General features: G+C 38.2%; 1 protein-coding gene across 1 annotated transcript in view; it reads left to right on the top strand.

Annotated features, from left to right (window-relative positions):
* Nucleotides 1–14,109, top strand: part of SLC35F1 (solute carrier family 35 member F1) — a 226,651-nt gene extending 212,542 nt beyond the window's left edge. Inside the window, exon 8 of the mRNA XM_026705389.2 lies at nt 12,849–14,109. Coding sequence (XP_026561174.2) covers nt 12,849–13,073 — 225 coding nt within the window. The 3' untranslated portion in view covers nt 13,074–14,109. The remainder of the gene's footprint in view (nt 1–12,848) is intronic.
* The last annotated feature ends 4,398 nt before the right edge of the window (nt 14,110–18,507 follow it).

Here is an 18,507-nt window from a genome sequence, read left to right as displayed (position 1 = left end):
AAGGAAGGAAGGAAGGAAGGAAGGAAGGAAGGAAGGAAGGAAGGAAGGAAGGAAAAGGAAAGGAGGAAGGGAAGGGAAGGGAAAGGAGGAAAGAAAAGGAGGACAGGAAGGCAAAGGAAGAAAGAAGGAAAGCCGGGGCTCCTGCATAGCCCAATCACATAGTGAAGCATGAGTATCCAGCTAGTGAATTAATAATTTGATTGTTGTGAGTCATATTACTACAGCACTATGGTTGATCTGGCCTGAAAGTTATTTTTGCAAAAGGAGATGCCATTCATTCAGTTCTTCGGTGATTTTGATGAAGGTCTTCAGGTACACAAGAAACAACTGAGGAACTTTACAGCAAGAAGGAAACCTACATTTTGGGTGCCATCAGTATGTTTTTGATACTTTGAACCATCCAAAATTACTCTGCTGGGACAATTTGTCACATTTTCTCAAAGTAAAGGCTAATAGAAGTTGATTACGTTTATCTTAATGCAGTTAATTCGGCTTTAATCTTACATGTTGGTCTTACCTATGTCTGTTTGGAGTCCACAAAAATGATTGCCCAGCCCTCTGTGTATATTTTCACATACAGATTTATATTTTTGTTTTTATTTAAATTATTATATGAATTTTATGTAGGCAACAAAGGATTTAATTGTCTATTGCCTCCAAGGGTTCCCCCCCAATAAATTATAAATAAATTATATAAATAATAAATTATATTGCTCTTCTCATAAGAAAAAATAATGTAAGCATGAATTTACACTGTCGGTAGATTCTGCTTTTTTTGACACTGAAACATTGTATATTACATCTTAGAGATTTATTGTTGTCTGGAACACAGACTTTACTTTTGAAAATCAATAGATAATTTTATGAAACAGCTGCCATTGCAAATTTTTTTGTTGTTTGATGCGGAAAAACACAAGGAAAAAAAATGCTACAGAGAATGAAAAAGAATATAATTCAGGCACTTTTAGGGATTTTATTTTCAAAGCCTTTGTTCAATGTTTAGGTACATTTAGACTAATTCTTTAATTGGATTTTGTGCAAGCAGATCATTGAAGAGAACACCAAAAAATGCAAGGCAAGGGAAACATAGGAGTTAATGTCATATAAAGTTAGGCTATTGCTCAGAGGTGGTATTCAGCCAGTTCTGACTAGTTCTGGAGAACTGGTAATGGAAATTTTGAGTAGTTCGGAGAACCATCAAATACCACCTCTGATTGGCCCTGCCTCCATCTATTCTCTGCCTCCTGAGTCCCAGCTGATAGGCTGGGTTTTCTTTTGTTGCTCTGCAAAGGAGAACGGAGCTGGAAAGCAGGTTATAGTGAGGTGGGGAGGGAATGGGGATTTTGCAATAACCTTCCCCCAGGAGTGGGGAGGGAATGGAGATTTTACAGTATTCTTCCCCTGCCACGACCACCAAGCCACACCCTGTAACCAGTAGTTTAAAAATTGAATCCCACCACTGCTATTGCTCCAAAAAGCCTGGTACTGGCACCCCCATTTCAAGATCTCATAAACTTGGTGCAGAGCTTGTCTCCCAGTTGATGTCAGGGTAATTAAAGCCTCCTATTACTATTATGATGTATGTTTTGCATCTTCTGTTATTTCAGTTTTAACTGGCGATGTCAAGAATTAAAACTGGGTCTTGGCATAGAAAACAGGCCTCAGCCTCTGAATTGCAAAGCTACCTGGGTAATACAATACAGCAAGTTGTTGATTGCTGCTATCTCAGTGTTCAGTTTTTCTTTCGTGCCTTTTGCAGAAAGGACTAATATCAGCAGGTGAAGGTGAATGCATAAAATGGAGAGCAGGGAGACAAATGAATGCACGTTAAAATAAACCTTCCAGGTTTTTTGCTTTTTTGTCTTCAATCTTATATAAACTTTAATCCCTCCCTTTAGTCAAATCTATGTATTTGTGGCCTTGTATGGAAGATCTAAACCAAATTGCACCTAACAAGGCTTTATTATCTTACCTCTCCATGGTGGACCTCAATGCATACATTCCTTAATCATAAAAAGCATCTCAGAATACTTCATTTTCATCAGTCCCCTGATCTTCTTGTACTCTTCTCTTGATTGAAAGATCTCTTCTGAAGATAGACTTTCCTCAGTGCAGTGGAAAGATGTGGTCCAGAGAGGAGTTATTGTTGATAGGGAAGACTGGTGAATTTTGAGCATCCTGCTGCCAAGAAGTCCAGATAACATCCTTAAAGAAAAGGATTCCAAATCAGTTCATAACACCACCAAAAAAACAAGTTGAATGCAGTCATTCTTCTTCTTTTTACTTACACAAGCAGAAGCCTTTCAACCAAGACAGAACCTTCTTGGATACATCCCTGTATCCTTTCCACTTTAATTTTTGTGGTAGCTCGCTTTTTAGGAGTATTAGCATTCTAAAGAATGGAAATTCATTTAACTGATTAATAAAAAGTTTTCCAAATGATACCTGAAGATGTTCCATTAGCTCAGCTGGGAGGCTAATCTCATTTGGAAATGAAGGAATAACTTTTGTGAATGAGAAGGGACAAACCAATAACTGAATTCAATATATTGTCTGAGATATGGCTTTGAAAATCCATCTTAGACTCCTAGAGTCTACATTTTAGAGTGTCACTATGAATGAAATTACTGCCCCTGAAAAAAATTAAGAAAAATGGAAGACAGGGTAAGATAATATGGATTAATAAATAAGAATGCATTCAATTGTTCACAAAACTGGTAACAGAAAATTGTTTATGGACTGGACTTCCGGTTTGAAGGCCTTAGGCAACAGACAGAAATCCACTATCGTGTGCGATTTCTGTCTGGGCTCGCCGCTGGAGTGCCCTGAGCCAGCTGGTTTCAGGGCTAAGCCACCCCATAGAGGTGGTGAAGAGAGGGGAGACTGCCAGCAGGGTTGAGGAGAGCCGCATCTCTCCTCCTCAGCTGGCCATTACTCCCTTTCCCAAAGGCAGTTGCTGCGGTGGTCAGAAATGGCCACCACAAAGAAGAACTCGACCAGAAAAGAATGTGCAGGAGGAAGATAAGAAGTGAAAGTTTTGGCTGACCGGGTTAAATTGTAAAAGCAACAACTAAGGTACCCTGGAATTTAAACTTACAAAAAATAACATCGCTCCCAAAGAAGAGTCGGAAGCAGCGAAGGAAAGTGAAAAGGGAAAGGAAGGGGGAGAAAAAGAATAAGGGCAGGATCTGGAAGAGGGAGGAGACTGCCTGGAATTAAAAAGAATCTACAGTAAAACTTCAACAAGACTTCTAAAAGATACATTTTAACTGAAACTTTGCAACTACATAGTAATCCCAGGAAGAGAAAGTGGGAAAAAAAGAGCAAAAAAGAAACAGCTTGCGTGTATTTAGAATATTTCGTGATTTTTCAATTCTTGGTTATTATATTTGAATGACTAAAATCAATTGGGTGGTTGTTTAAAAATTTATACAATGGCATCACTTCTGGATGAATTGAAAATGGAACTTAAAAAGTACAAAGAAGATGCACAAGAAGGGAAGGGTTCTTTTGGCTTCATTTTTCAATTCTTAGAAATGGAGATTTGGAACTATGAGAAACAACAAGAAACAACTGCAAAACAAGAAGACTGGGACAAAGAAGAAGCCATCTTTAATGAACAAGCAATTTTATGTGGGGAAGAAAAAGGAAAGGGGAGAAAGAGAATGGAGAATTTAAGACTTTAAAAAACAACCAAAGAAAAGAAAAATAACTCAAAAAATAAGTATAATACTGGAAGGCAAGAGAAAGGGGGAATACAGAAGAGAGAAATAGAGGTAGAGAGACAAGGGGGTAAAAAGGGGAGAGAGAAGAAGAGTACAGTGTATTTTAAGAATGTACCAAGCAGAATCTGAATGGAAGTTATGTATTATATTGAATGTTACAACTTTAGGGAAAAGATATAAAGGCGTCATACTCCAACCAGTAACTACAGGAGAAATTTTGTTTAATGAGTAAAGATAATAGATAATTGAAACAGGACAGACAAAAAATATAAATACAATGATTTGAATTGAGATGAGATAATTAAAATAAAATTGAGAAAATTAAAAGAGGGGAGAAGCTATGCAGAAAATGTAAAATAGTAATAAGATATGGAATAGAATATAAAAATGAGCATGAACCTGAATTTGTGTCTGTACGAAGAAATGTAACCCGGGATTACGCTACTTTCAAAAAAGATGTTTTATTTGTATTTTTTTTCTCTTTATGAAAACTCAGATAAAATTTAAAAAAGAAAAAGAAACTTGTTTATGGACTGTTTTCATATTCGGAGGAAGTTTCCTATCAATAGCAAGATTCCATTATTTTTGCATTTTGGAAAATAAACATGAAGATCAATTAAAGAAACATGAGTATTGTGATTTAAAGACCTTGCCTTGTTATTTACCATATTATGGAGACACTAGTGATTTCCAAGGTGTTGGCTTTCTTACAACAGCTGCAGAAAATAACATTGCAACAAACTGGGGAAAAATGCTCTTATATGGTATGAAAGGCTTAACAGGGTTTGTGAGATAACATTAACAATCAAGCTTATATATTGTTTGAATGGCATTGTTACAACCAGATCTGTAGGGGAAAATAACTAGTAGTATTAAGATATTGTAGCTAATATTTACTGTATTACTCAAGCCATTTATTTGTCATCATTTTAATGAGATATGAATACATAATATGAATATAGTTGATTCCTTGTAATCTCAGTTACTATAACTTTTTTAAAATCACATACTCCATAAATCTAAAATATAGCGAAGTCCAAAAAAAAAATCCAAACCCCGGTCACCTTTTGTTAATATAACAAACTATTGTGAGTATGGCCGAGATTAAGACCTTGGAAAAAGGTGCTGATAAATACCTTGAAAGGCTGTGCTACACTTTTGATTTGAGGGCAAATGGGTCCTTCAGAGTTTGATGGGGACTAACAATGCATCGCACACAGTCCAAAACACCTCTCTGCTTTTGTAGTGCTACACAGCCTTGTCTCTTGGCAAGCACAGCCAACCTGATTTATAGAGGACACAAGATTAGGAGAGCATCCTTTAGCCCATCAATGATTTTTATGGTCAATGAGATGTGGAAACTATCTCTGCTTGCCTACTTCCTGCCTACAGCTGCTCTCCAATAGAAGTTGTTTATTTCTTTTTCATTTTCTCTTTTGTGACTCCCATGGCATTTTCATAGATTTACAGTAAAGAGCGAAAATTAGTGACTTTGGAATGTGAAATAGCCTCTTGAGGTCATTGGCCCTAGTTAAAGATCATGGATTCTTCATTTGTTGTTGTTTTTTTAATTCAGAAATATTTGAATGTACAATTGCATTAATTGGTTTTAAAACAATTTAGGTCTTTAAACTTGGCCTTTCACAGCAATCTGCCTTTAAAGTGAAAAAGAAATCTTCAAAACAATTTCACATCATGCCTAAACCATTCATGTTTTTATGGCTAAAGAACAGGGGTGGGATACGAAAGGGTTAACTATCAGTTCAGGATTTACTAGCTTCCCTGTGAGCCACACGCCTGTAAAGCCTCATAAATCATCATTAGCACCCTGCCAAGAAGCAGCCTTTGAAACAGCCCTCTTTTCTTGTTTTTTAAACTGCAGCTGTGGCTCATTTGGCAGCTGAAGTTGAAAAATCAGGAAATAAAGATCAGGTAAGAGCCCGGGTGGGCAAAAACGTCAGCAGACATAGAACTGGTTCTATGTCTGCTGCTCTTCAGAGCTACCGGTTCTACAGAGGTGGACAGAACCGGTAGAAACCCACCCCTGCTAAAGAATGGTTTTAAAATTAAATGACTTTGTATCTTAGCAGTGACAAATGTTCAAGATGACCTACTCTGAGTTCACCCTATTGATTTGAGGAAGAAAAGGGATGCTTTTCAAAAAAGAAAAAAAGATATAGTATGAAACCAGTTTGCTTTTCCCAACAGGGCATATCCCGAGTGGAATTTGTCTCATTATCCAGCTAACAATGCATGCGATCTGGCATTGCCTTTATTTATCTTTTATTTTGAGACCTCTGGCACCATCTTCCTTCCTGCTCTGAGCCCACAACACACAGCTTCTTTCCCTTTGTATAGAATATATGCATCCTAATGCATCTTGTATATCTGCCTCAGTAGTGGGAATCAAATCTTTTTACTACCGGTTCTGTGGGTGTGGCTTGGTGGGCGTGGCAGGGGAAGGATACTGCAAAATTTCTATTCCCTCCCCACTCCTGGGGGAAGGTTACTGCAAAATCCCCATTCCCTCCCCACTCCACTAACTTGCTTTCCAGCTCCTTTCTCCTGTGCAGGGTAACAAAAGAAGACTCAGCCGATCAGCTGGGACTTGGGAAGCAGAGAATAGATGGGGGCAGGATCAGTCAGAGGTGGTATTTGCTGGTTCTACGAATGATTCAAAATTTCCTCTAGTGGTTCTCCGAACTACTCAAAATTTCTACTACTGGTTCTCCAGAACTGGTCAGAACCTGCTGCATACTACCTCTGATCTGCCTGCATGTCTGCATGTATATTCATATGCCATCACTATCTACCACTGTCTGCCCAAGAACAAATCTGCAATAAAAAGCGGGCATTGGCTAATGTGAACATCTATCTCAATTAAAAGTTCAGATGCAAAACAATGTCAAAGGAAAGCAAGCTCTTGGGAAAAAAACCCCCACTCTGCACTGTTTTCTTCCCAAGGGACTTCTACATTCAGGTTGAAGTTAACGAGCTGCAGCTGTGAAATGTTTGCCGGTCCAAAGGGGAATGAACCCCACGTGTATGGTGCGGGGGGGGGCGGAGGAACAGCAGAATCCTTGGACATTTCGATTAAATGTGCCTGTTGCAAAATTCAATGGAAAAGGAATTAGCCAAAGGTCCAGGCTGACTCAATTACTGTAAACCTAGTGGTGAACCTTATCAAAGATAGCAATGCAGTATCGATTATTAACGGCAGATGATATTTTATTAAAAGTGACTGCTCAGAAACCAAGAGAAACATAGACACCCATCAACACTGCATGCGGATGCCATGAACACAAGAAAATGTTAGAAAAACAATAAATAGGAAGAGGGGGGAAATGGCTTTATTTAGACATCTTTCTGAGCTGCAACAAAAAACAAAAAACTCATAATTACTTAGCATTGATTTTCTTAGATTTTCAAGGCTGTCTAAATCCTGGGACAGTAGTGGGAGACTATAGGCTTCAATCATTTAATATTTTAGCCTCAGGGAAACAATTACAAAATCAATGTTGGTTCTCTTCCTTTTTTTCTTGAGCACATTTTTACCTGGCCAATTCTTTACAATCACCCACAAGCTTGGTGGTAGACTGTTTTTTTTAAGTGGATGCTTGCAAGCCCGGGTGAATATTTAAATCAGCTCCTACAAAGGAAGGAACTTGACCACAATACTGTTCTTTGCTTAATGATCAAATTGCTGGTCCCCACTGAAGTTTGCTAAATGAGGATTACCTGTAGTTGGTTTAAATACAATCCCAGACCTTTTTGGATGTGGACGCTATTAATTAACAATAGCTCCTAACAAAGAAGAGAAAAAAGTTTCCTTGCCTTAATCTTTAAGCCCCAAGTGCTTACTGATTTCTTTAAAAGATCCAAGAAAGTCATCTGTGAGCTGATGATGTACATAGCTGGAGCATATAAATGCTTTATCAGTGTATTGAGAATTTATACCAAGTGACACAGTATGCTCAATTACATGCACCCATCTGCATTATATATAACTAAATTGAACCAATATACATACACACCCAGGAACTTAAAACATTGATCTGTGGGTGCTTAAAGAAAATCTCATCATGCAAAAGTGTGCAAGGTTTTGGAAACAGCAGTTTTCTTATTTTAAATCTAAAACATGGTCAAAATATAAATCTGGGGAATTGGCTCAAAGTATATGTTTATTTTGGGTTTTTTTAAATTTAGATGATTGCCCCTCACAACAGCGACTCTGGGTGGCTTACAAATATTTAAAAACAATACAAAATATTCCAGACACTTTACAAGAGAAGTAGCTTCCTTTTTAGTCAAGTCCCAATGTGTCTTATTACAGTCCTCCATCCATCTGGCTAGGAATGTGCATTGAAGTATCATCCCTGAATAAACCTGTCAAATGAACTCACAAGCCGTTGCCAACTGAGGCATTTTGAAAGTAAAATGTATAAACATTAGTAGAGCCATCTGTTATGTTTAAATTCAGTAGTTTCTAAGGTGAACTACAGATCTTACATCAAAACCATTGTATAAAGGCATTGTTTTCACCCAAGCCTCAAAGGAAAACATTGATGCATTTTCTGTGTTGAGTTTCCAAAAGCCTGGTAGCAAGAGGGATTTGGATTCCTTCAGGAACAAAATGTCAGAATTCACATAGAAGCTGGCAATAAACTACAGTGTTATGTAAAAGTTTGGGAGCCCTCCTGAATCATCAATCTTTCTGCATAAATATAACCTAAAAAGTTATCTCCGCACAAGTCCTAGAACTACTTTTCTGACAATGAGAACAATCAACCAATGGAACAGTTTGCCTTCCGAAGTTGGGGAGTTCATCACTGGAGCCTTTCAAGAAGAGATTGGACTGCCATTTTTCAGAAATGGTGTAGGGTCTCCTGCTTGGGGGGGGGGATTGGACTAGATGATCTATGAGGTCCCTTCCAACTCTGTTCATCTAATCTAATCTAAACTAGAAAATGAGAACCCAATTTAAAAAATGAGTCAAACGCATTATTCTTAATTCTTATTCACTTATTTTTTTGAGGAGAATAATCCAAAACTACATATTTGTATGTGAACCTCTCAGATTATCAGTTCATTTGAAGGGGAAATTAGAATGAAGGGTTTCAATCAATGGGATGATAATCAGGTATGAGTGTGGGAGGTCCTGCCTTACTTAAAGGACAGAATTCTGGGTAATCGCTATCAAACTGGTCTTCACAATACAGGTGGAATTGTGTCATAAACTGAGGAAGATTTCTGAGAATTTCCAAAAAGCAATTGTTGATCCTTAAAGGTAGGGTTCCTCTCGCACATACGTGCTAGTCGTTTCTGGCTCTAGAAGGCAGTGCTCATCTCTGTTACAAAGCTGAAGAGCCAGCGCTGTCCGAAGATGTCTCCCTGGTCATGTGGCCAGCATGACTAAATGCCAAAGGCGCACAGAACACTGTTACCTTCCCACCAAAGTGGTCCCTATTTTTCTACTTGCATTTTTACATGCTTTCGAACAGCTAGATTGACAGAAGCTGGGACAAGTAACAAGAGCTCACTCCATTACATGGTGCTAGGGATTCAAACCACCAAACTGCCAACCTTTCTGGTCAACAAGCTCAGCGTCTTAACTACTGAGCCACTGCCTCCTTTTTGTTGATCCTTACCAGACTGGAAATGTTTACAAAATAATTTCCAAGGAGTTCAACTCCACCAGTCCACTGTCAGGCAGATTGTGTAGAAATGAGGCAATTATTAGCCTCTTGATTAACCAAGAATATACCAAGAGCAAGACGTGTAATATTTTGGGAAGTCTCAAAGGACCCCAAGGTAACATCTAAGGCAGTGTTTCTCAACCTGTGGTCTGTGAACTCTTGGAGAGGATGATGTGATGTCATCACAGGAGGACTATGAAGACTTGAAGAAATGCTATGACTTAAATCTTGAGTTAAGTCCGGGGGCCCCGTGGCCATGGTCCATGGCCACAAAAGATATTTAAAGGGGTTCCAGAGTGAAGAAAAAAATGATAACCATTGATCTAAGGAACTAAAGGACTCTTGCATTGGTGAATGTCAGTGTTCATGAAATTGTAATCAAGAGAACACAGACCAATAATGGTATGCTTGACAGGGTTGCAAGGAGAAAGCCAGTAAAAAGAGCATGGCTGCCTATCTACAGTTTGTGAAAGACAATGTAGATAAGACAGAATACTATTGGAATAATGTTTGTGGACAGATGAGTCCAAAATAGAACTTTTTGGTCTGGTTGACAAATGTTGCTTAGTGAATTTGAAGAGCAGGTTTTAGCCTATAAAGTTCTTTATGATTTGGCATTGGCTTACTTCTAGCAGATAACTACCCCAAAATAATTGTCTTGAGAATCCATGTGACACATATTATGTTGGGAAGCTGCAACAGCTTCTTCTATACAAACACAGCTTTGAATTGATTGGGAAGTGCATCAGGAAACATCAGGTTTTGTCAAGTAACTTCCTGCTTCCCCATTTAGACTCCCAGTAACATTTCCAGTAGTGGTAGCAGAAGTAGTAGTATGTGCTTTATCATTTAAAACCCATTATCAGAATTAATAATCATGGGGCCTTGTTTGTTCCAGATCTCTCTTACAGTTCATTACCATTACTAGATTGTTATTGGGCAAAACCAGAGCAATAAGCAGAAACCACTGATCATTCATTGACCCAATAATACAGTTCATCATGAAAATCTTCAGGGTATAAGTCAAGGGTTTGCAAACTTGTCAAGTTTAAGACTTGTGGACTTCAACTCCCAGAGTTCCTGAGCTAACATGATTAGAGAAGGAATTCTGGGAGTTGAAGTCCACAAGTCTTAAAAGCTGTCAAGTTTGAAGGCCCCTGGTATAAGTGAATGCAAGTGGATAGTTAATGCTATAAATGGCCTCTCTGTAAATGGCCTCTATACCTGGCCTCTCTGTATCTGAAGGCAGGAAGCCAAGCTCAACACATCAGAAATGTGATATCTGTAGAGAGATGATGGCCAGTCCATTATGCAAGTGAGGTCAGGGATAACCAGCAGGGAGTGAAGAACAAGAAACCCAGATGATCCCATAAGGTGAAGTCATGGTTGCTAGCAAATTGAACTTCCAAATCATGTACTTATATACTAATTTGGCAGCTACTGTGGGCTTAGAATATCCTTCACCTTTACCAGACACAGTTCTTCAAGTTCAGGTATTGGCAGTGCTGAGGTTGCCTTGCCATTCCCATTATTTGTGAAGTCTATCCAGTGGAAATTCACAATGAGGAGACAAGATTATCTGGAGTCCTGGTAACTTGGAGGTCCTTCTTAAATGCAGGGCTGGGATCGCTATTGCTAGAGATTACAATACTGGACTTGCTTGCTGTTTTGCAGCATTTCAGTTGTGATCAGGATGCCCAGAATTATTCAAATCACTTGGTATGATGCATAACAGAAGAAAGCTGCACAAAACAGATCTTATCTGCGTGAACTCAGTGCCAGGTGAAAGCTGTCCTTCAGCACTCTTGATGTTTGACATTATATTTTTAGCTTCCAAAGCAATAGGGGTGGCTGTATTAAATTACCTGGTGAGATGCCACAAGAAGGGAAAATGAGATAGCAAGAGAAAAACAATTAATTGGCCTGCTCACTAGACAGCCTCTCTCTGTCATGCTTTGAACTTTCCTCAGTAGGGTTTCTTCTCTTCTGAAGTGAGCCAATTACAACCTTAACTGTGGAAAACTGCAGCAGGTGGAGATGTCATCAGAGCTTACAGCCGGTACGTTATGTTGCACCTGTGAATGTGTACATTTTAAGATAATTTAACCATCTGTCAACCTATCAGATGTATGTGTGTGCATATTCATACATACATATACCCAGACATGGTTTACACAAAGATAAGTCCTGTGGCCATATCAAACCATAAAAGATAAATGCCAGGTAGCTGTTTTTGAATGAATATGCAATGACTATATGAAATAGTCTGAACATTTTAATTTGCTGGAGATAGTTTCTCCAAAACCAAGTCTGCATTTTTTTCTCAAAATGTCTTTTTTCTGGACAGGTTTTCCATTTTTCTTCAAATATGCTACTTAATCAGTACATAATATATTGATTTTCACAGTGAAAACTAGGTCTGTGGTGGGCTATTGTCCATTTCCAATGGGAAAGTTGACTCAAATGAATCTTTGCAGGCAATTTTTATGTTCCCAAGAAAAACTGCGTATTTCACATCATTTACTTAGTCATGTCTTAATTATTCAGAAATGCTAAGGATCTTTTCTATTTAATTTAGAACAGCTTAGTTTCTTCTGAGAGGATCTTTCAACTGTCACTTCAATGATACTTTTTAGCCTGAGGCTGTTGATTTTGTTTTCATCTTGACATTTATTAGATTTAATTAGTTGTTCTTGGAAGTAGCAAGATAATATGTACACCCACAACATATATGCATATAGAGGCTTGTTTGTGTTATAGAGTTTTTATACTGCCTCATTAAAAGTAATGGATAGATGGATGGATGGATGGAAGGAAGGAAGGAAGGAAGGAAGGAAGGAAGGAAGGAAGGAAGGAAGGAAGGAAGGAAGGAAGGAAGGAAGGATTTCTGACACTCCCTTCCAGCTTCCCACAAGCAAAGTCAATGGGGAAGCCAGCAGGAAGTTGGAAATTGCTTCTCCTGCTGCTGCTATTTTGCCCACCCATGGTCATTCTGTTTTTCTATTAAGGTAAGACAGTCTCTGAAACAATAACCCAACTGGGCATGACTTGTCTAGTCTTTCACAAAATTGTTATGATTTTTTTGTGTGTGTTTTAATTACCTTTGATTCCTTTGTGTTTTATTCTCTGAATTTTTAATTCTGCAATTGAAGTTCTGAAGATTTTATCTGAAGGCATAATATTTCTTTCTTAGAAAATGGTAGTGATCATTGACTGAAAGCAGTAAAAGCCAAATTAATTTACTGCAGTTTACTTATTGTTACAAAATAATTGTGTAATTGATTTAGGAAATTTATTTTTGGCACCGAATTTTAATTTGATTTGATACAGAACAACTTCATACTGGAAAAAAAATGCTTGCATGCAACTCTTGCGTACAACGCATTTACTGCATTCCTTTTTGACTAATTTTATTCTTTCCATTTAGTTTTCAGGACTTTATCTGCTGTCATTCTTCACAATCCTTGTTGGCCTTTTGCTGTACTCCTCTACATCCACATACATTGCCCAAGATCCACGGGTGTACAAGCAGTTCCGAAACCCTTCAGGACCTGTTGTAGACTTGCCAGCCACTGGGCAGCTAGAACCTTCAGTGACATACACCAGCCTCGGCCAAGAAACGGAAGAAGAATCTCGTGTCCGTGTTGCCTAAACTCAGGCCCTGCCACCCTTGGTGGAGTTCGTATCACCATTATCTCTGTATCATTCATAGAGAAAGGTATTTTCCAGATGCAGTGACTCTAGTCAGCTGCAAGGTAGCAAATAGGAGAGGTTTATAAAAAACCACCACCACCATTAAAACCTTTCCAAGAATGCTTGACTAGGAGCTGTAATTCACAGCCCTTCACTTGGAGCAGTGCTTTTCAATCTAGAAATATTAATTGAGGTTTCCTTAAGGAGATGGTATGAAATGGCAGGGAAACTTTCCTGAAGGACAGTTTGCCTACCTCAAAGCTTCCATTGGAATGGAACCATTCGGTAGTTGTAGAGGGCGTGTTTTAGTTTACATGGGGCAAACAGGCTTGGCCAGAGTCATATTTGAACCGAAAATCCATTCTACAATATGCCCTGAGACCCTTCGTAATGTGCTGGAGAAGTACAGAAGCAGATTCTGAGGGGAGGGTGGACGGTGGAGGAGAAAGGGAAAAATCATAAGGAAACTGGTGGGCAGGTATCTCCCAGTGTCACTTTGCTAACCTGAATTCGGTAATCTACGATACTGAACCAACAGTACAATATTAAGGCTTCTGAAGAGAATCAATGTGATTTTAAATTGCCCTGATTCTTGGCAGAAATACCATTCAAGTCAAAAGATACTATGCAAAAAGGATTTGGGGATATTTTTAAAAAAATGTATTTTGCCCAAAGACTGAGTGCTTGGGAACACCATATCTAACAAATAGGACGAACCTTGTAAGATAATTCTTCATTAAGGTATATTTTTCCTGACTGAACAGTGACCAAAATGACACTGGTAGACCATTTTTCATTTAAATGAAGTCCTAAGAAATATTTTTGCGCAATTTGTCTAGATGGGCTTTAAAAAGAATCTCGATGCAGGTAATGTTGATGGGAAAAAGGGATGAAGTGGGAATTGAATACCAGATGAGAATTGATTGTGGGTGGGTGATCTTCAGTTTTTTTCAACTTCAAGAATTCCCACTGGTCCTTTTGCTGAGCTCTTTCCAGAGCGAAACAAAAACAAAAAACAACCCTCCCCACCACACACACACCTTTACCTGGGGAAAAGGACTTCAGAGCAATGTCAAATGCTCCAATCAAGGGGTAAATTCCAGCTGGGGGTCTGGGAATTGACTACTAGTCCCCAAATCCTTGCAAGGAAAATTTTCTCTGCATACAGTTTCCACCAAAACATGGATACTCTTCCTCAGTGACAGTGATAATTTCTGGAAAGTGAATGCCAAATTTATGTTCAAGTTTCAGTAGCCAGTAAAAAAAGGAGACAATACTGTCCATCTAAAAAAAAATATGCCTGGCTCTGCTGCTCCTTATCTCCTCTTTCTGACATAATGGAAGAGAAAGAGACGGGCTTTCAACAAGGTCTGTTTAGTGTAAGTTTGAGTAAAGACACGAAAACTTGAATATTTCCAGGATGAACGTGGATGTGTTCACCAATTGCTAATGGAAAGGGACTAGAAACATGGGAAGCAAGAAAACTTGGCAATTAGCACTTAATACAACAAGGGAAATGCCTAGTAGGGCCAAATATACATAGATACTACCAATTTTTGTCCAATTGAGGTACACAGAATCTATACCCTAGTGCCATTGTGTACATTCAGCTACCTTAGCTACCTGGTTGCCCATTCTCTGAAGCCTTTCTCAACCTAGGCCCTCCTGATGTGATGGGCAGAATTCTCTCACCTCTAGCCATGCTGCCTAGGAGTTGCACTCCAATGCCTCTTGAAGGGCTGAGGTTGGCAAAGATGGCTTAGAAGAAGTTCTGGGAAGCCATGGATGGACAGCTACCAGTACCCATCTCTATTCTAAGAATAGGTTGAAAAGAAACTTTTTAACCTTTTTTTAAAATATGTGCATAATAGTATAGTCGTCAAACACTGACCTTTGGAATGTTTTTTACAGTAATACTGTGGGCAGCTGAGATTTGCTGATAACATAATTACATTTCCACTTTCAGTGTCTTAACCTTACAGATGCCAACAAGTTTCTTTCTCTTCACAAATTTAGTTGCCACTGAGAAAAAGAAATTGAATAATTGTAGACATTCTGTCCAAGAGAGGAACACAGGAATAGCTGACCTGTGCTGCTCTCATTTACAATCTGATATTGGCTAGATGTGAATTGTTTAGAACTCAGTATATTCAAAGTCGTTAGGCTTATTCCATATTTTTGGGGGGGAGAGGAAGATCTACATGCCTGATGTTTCTTCTGAATCTTTGTCCATTGTTTTTACTTTGAATCAATAATCCTTTCCTGGTTCCAGATGCAACGGCTGCTTAGATCCCTAGTCTTCTAGTACGGATTTGCACATTCCTTTCCTTAGCAAAATTCTTGTGATTGTCACTGCTCAGTGACACATGCATTATGCTCAAACTGGTTAATTAAAGAATAGCTTCATTTCCTGGTTAGGAAAAGTACCCAATTGATTTTTCCTTTGTCCGCAAAATTAATTTAGCAACTCGGCAGTAGCTTTGTTTTCCATAAGAATATTGGCAAAAGTCATTATTTTATCATTATGTATTCAGAAATGTAATCATCTGAATGAAGTTGGTGACACAACGGTTTTCAAGGTGCCATTACTTCCCAACTACTATAGAACTAACCTCATTTGGGTTGGATTAAGTTTACATAATTGGGGCTTTGGCTTAATTATGGCTACAGTTCTTACAAAGAAAAAGAGGCATAATATACTATGTTCATAGTGCTATAAGCAATACTAGAATATCTCTTGTCTTTTAACATCAGAACGAAGATACTCCTGTGATTTAGGAGCCTTGTAGCTGAAACAGAAACAAAAATGAGAGCCTCTATCTAGTTCTTGAAAGAAAATTGGGATAACTGTTCGTTTCAACAATAGGAAAGCTTTTTGTATTATGTGGTTAGAATGGAAAAATCAAACAACTTCTTTAAAAACTTATTCTTCTGCACAGTTGATCACATCTACTAGGCTGTGCACATTTGAAAAATGAATCAGAACAAATATTTTGGATCTCCTGTGGTATGAATACAGCCTCTAGCTGCTCTTCATTAGAGCAAACCTGATTGGCTGGTTTCAGGTTTCTGAATTAGCTTGGAAAAAAGATACACCTGTTTCTTTTTAGATGCACTAATTTAATTACTTGATTCATTAAAACAGCAGGATCTTTTTTTAGACTAATTCAGAAGTCTGAGAAAACATATGTTTGTTTTAATAAGTGGCAGAGAGCTGTTGTGATTGCAAATCTGAAGCATTTTTTCCTAGTAATATTTGAAGCATTCCCAGTTTTATACAAATATTATTTTACCTACCTCAGGAGAAAAAGAACAAAGACATGAGACTACAGAGGTACTGAATATTTCCTAAGTGAGCTGAATTTGCCAAGGAGCCTCTTTTTTATAGTCTTATTACCGAAAGCTTGCAGTATACAGTACAATCAAAGTAAGAACTTCATTTTTATGTGTGAAAATTACATTCACAAAGTCCATTCTTTTAAATACTTACCTTCATAATAATCCTAATTCCTCTGAGAGCTGCATGATATGACACCATCATGCATTGTTCCATTTTAGAATTCCAATATTCCAATCTTTGGTAGTACAAATCTAGGGATTTGCACAACTTGAAAATATGTTTTCTTTCAAACTCAAAACAAATAATTATGTTCAAGTAGTTCTACTGAACCATTTTGAACTGACACTGAAGAAGAGGAAAAAAACCTGAAACATACTGTTCTTCTGACTTTCAGCCCAAACAAAATTCAAAGAAACCCCATAGTGATTTTTTTTTTTACAGGACAAAGAGAATCAGAGAGGTATACATTGAGTTCTCTCTTCCATGTCCTCTGTGTGGCCAATGCACAGCACTCTCTTTCTCCTTCCTATCTCTCTTCAGCCCACAGCTAATATCCTGCCCTCATCCCAATATTCCCAGTGCTTTCCCTTTTCCTTCCCCCTCCAGCTAGCTCTAATGTTTGCATATGCTGCTGCCAGAAAAATCCCTCAGCCTTGATTTTTTTTCCCATTCTTAAATTATCCGATCAATTCTGCCCAGAGCAGCCATGTTCAGTCCATACCCAGAATAAAACTGTCCCATTTTCTTTCCTCTGACCAAAACATTTGAAATACATGATATAGTCCCAGCATAAACCATATGAACTAAGCTGCTTCATGTGCAGAACAATATGCATAGGAAGCATTTTATACACTCCTCTTTACAATCAAATTCCTTCAGTTAGCAACCCTGCACATTCTAGCATCAACTCTCACCAATGGTGAGAAATTATGGGAACTGCTTAACACATCTAGAGGTATGTTTGCTCACACTGATTCACCTATTTTATTGTTCATGTGCCCCCCCCCCCAATTGGTTTTCTGTGCAAAGAAGAATCCAACTATCTTGACAGCTTTTCTCAACCAGCTGCTCTCCAAACATAAAGCTAGAAATTCCACAAACTGACCATTTTAGGTGGGAATCCTGGGAAATACAGTCCCAGTATATCTGGGAGATGCCAGGTTGGGTCATTCTGAGGTAACTGGGTAGAAGCAAAAGCCATTTGCTTAACCAATGCTGCCAAGTGGCCTTTTTACCTGTTTCATTGTATGTATGCAAATCAAATTATTAAGACTATTTTGTAAGTTATTCTATGACAAAGATTCTGTACTACTTTTTGCAACAGTCTTTCACAAGTTGGGTGACATATACTGCTGTGCAGAGGAGAGGGGTAGAATTAGAAATCTCAACTATCAAATAGTTGTGCAAAATTGCCATTTCTTTTAGAATCAGAATGTTACTGCCAGGTGATCATTTATATACTGTATTTAGAGCACATGCTATTCCTGAGGGGGTTCATGAGTTCCAGGCACTGCTTAAATATCACCGATATAATAACTTCATTGTGGCTTAAATATTGGCTCAACTCATTGTATCAAGGCTCTCTTGATAAATGTAGGCTTTAATTCTGAATAGGCTTGGATGTATCTAAAGAACAGGGTTTAAGTGTGTTCAGGAGCCTTAACTGTTTTCTCAGGTTTTAAAAATCAGAAGTCAGCTGATGAGCATTGTCATCTCCCAGTCCTTTTTGCTACCTTTTATACCAATTAAATACCTTTCTCTTGAGTCTGTGGTCCCATGCTTGAACTTAATGACTTTTTGAAGAACTTATGCCTTTATTTTCTTGCTTAAGCATTTGTCTTTCATAACTTTTGAGGACTTTTATTTATAGTATTTATTTTGTAAGCCAAATGTTGTCGTAGGTTCTCTTTTAAAAATAGCTCATTCTTATGACCCTAATTTGTAGATTACTTTCCGTAGAAGCAACCTGGATGAGAGGCATCATTCAGTTCACTCAAAAGTGGTCTTACTGAAATAGAGCATTGCAAGTTGCAATCTTTCAAAGGCTGGATAA

This window comes from Pseudonaja textilis, chromosome 1 (genome assembly GCF_049901715.1).
Source record: "Pseudonaja textilis isolate UNSWEBS1 chromosome 1, rPseTex1.2, whole genome shotgun sequence".
Classification (NCBI taxonomy): Eukaryota; Metazoa; Chordata; class Lepidosauria; order Squamata; family Elapidae; genus Pseudonaja; species Pseudonaja textilis.
The sequence above is the reverse complement of the archived record's forward strand: the minus strand, read 5'-3'. Positions and strand labels throughout refer to the sequence as shown.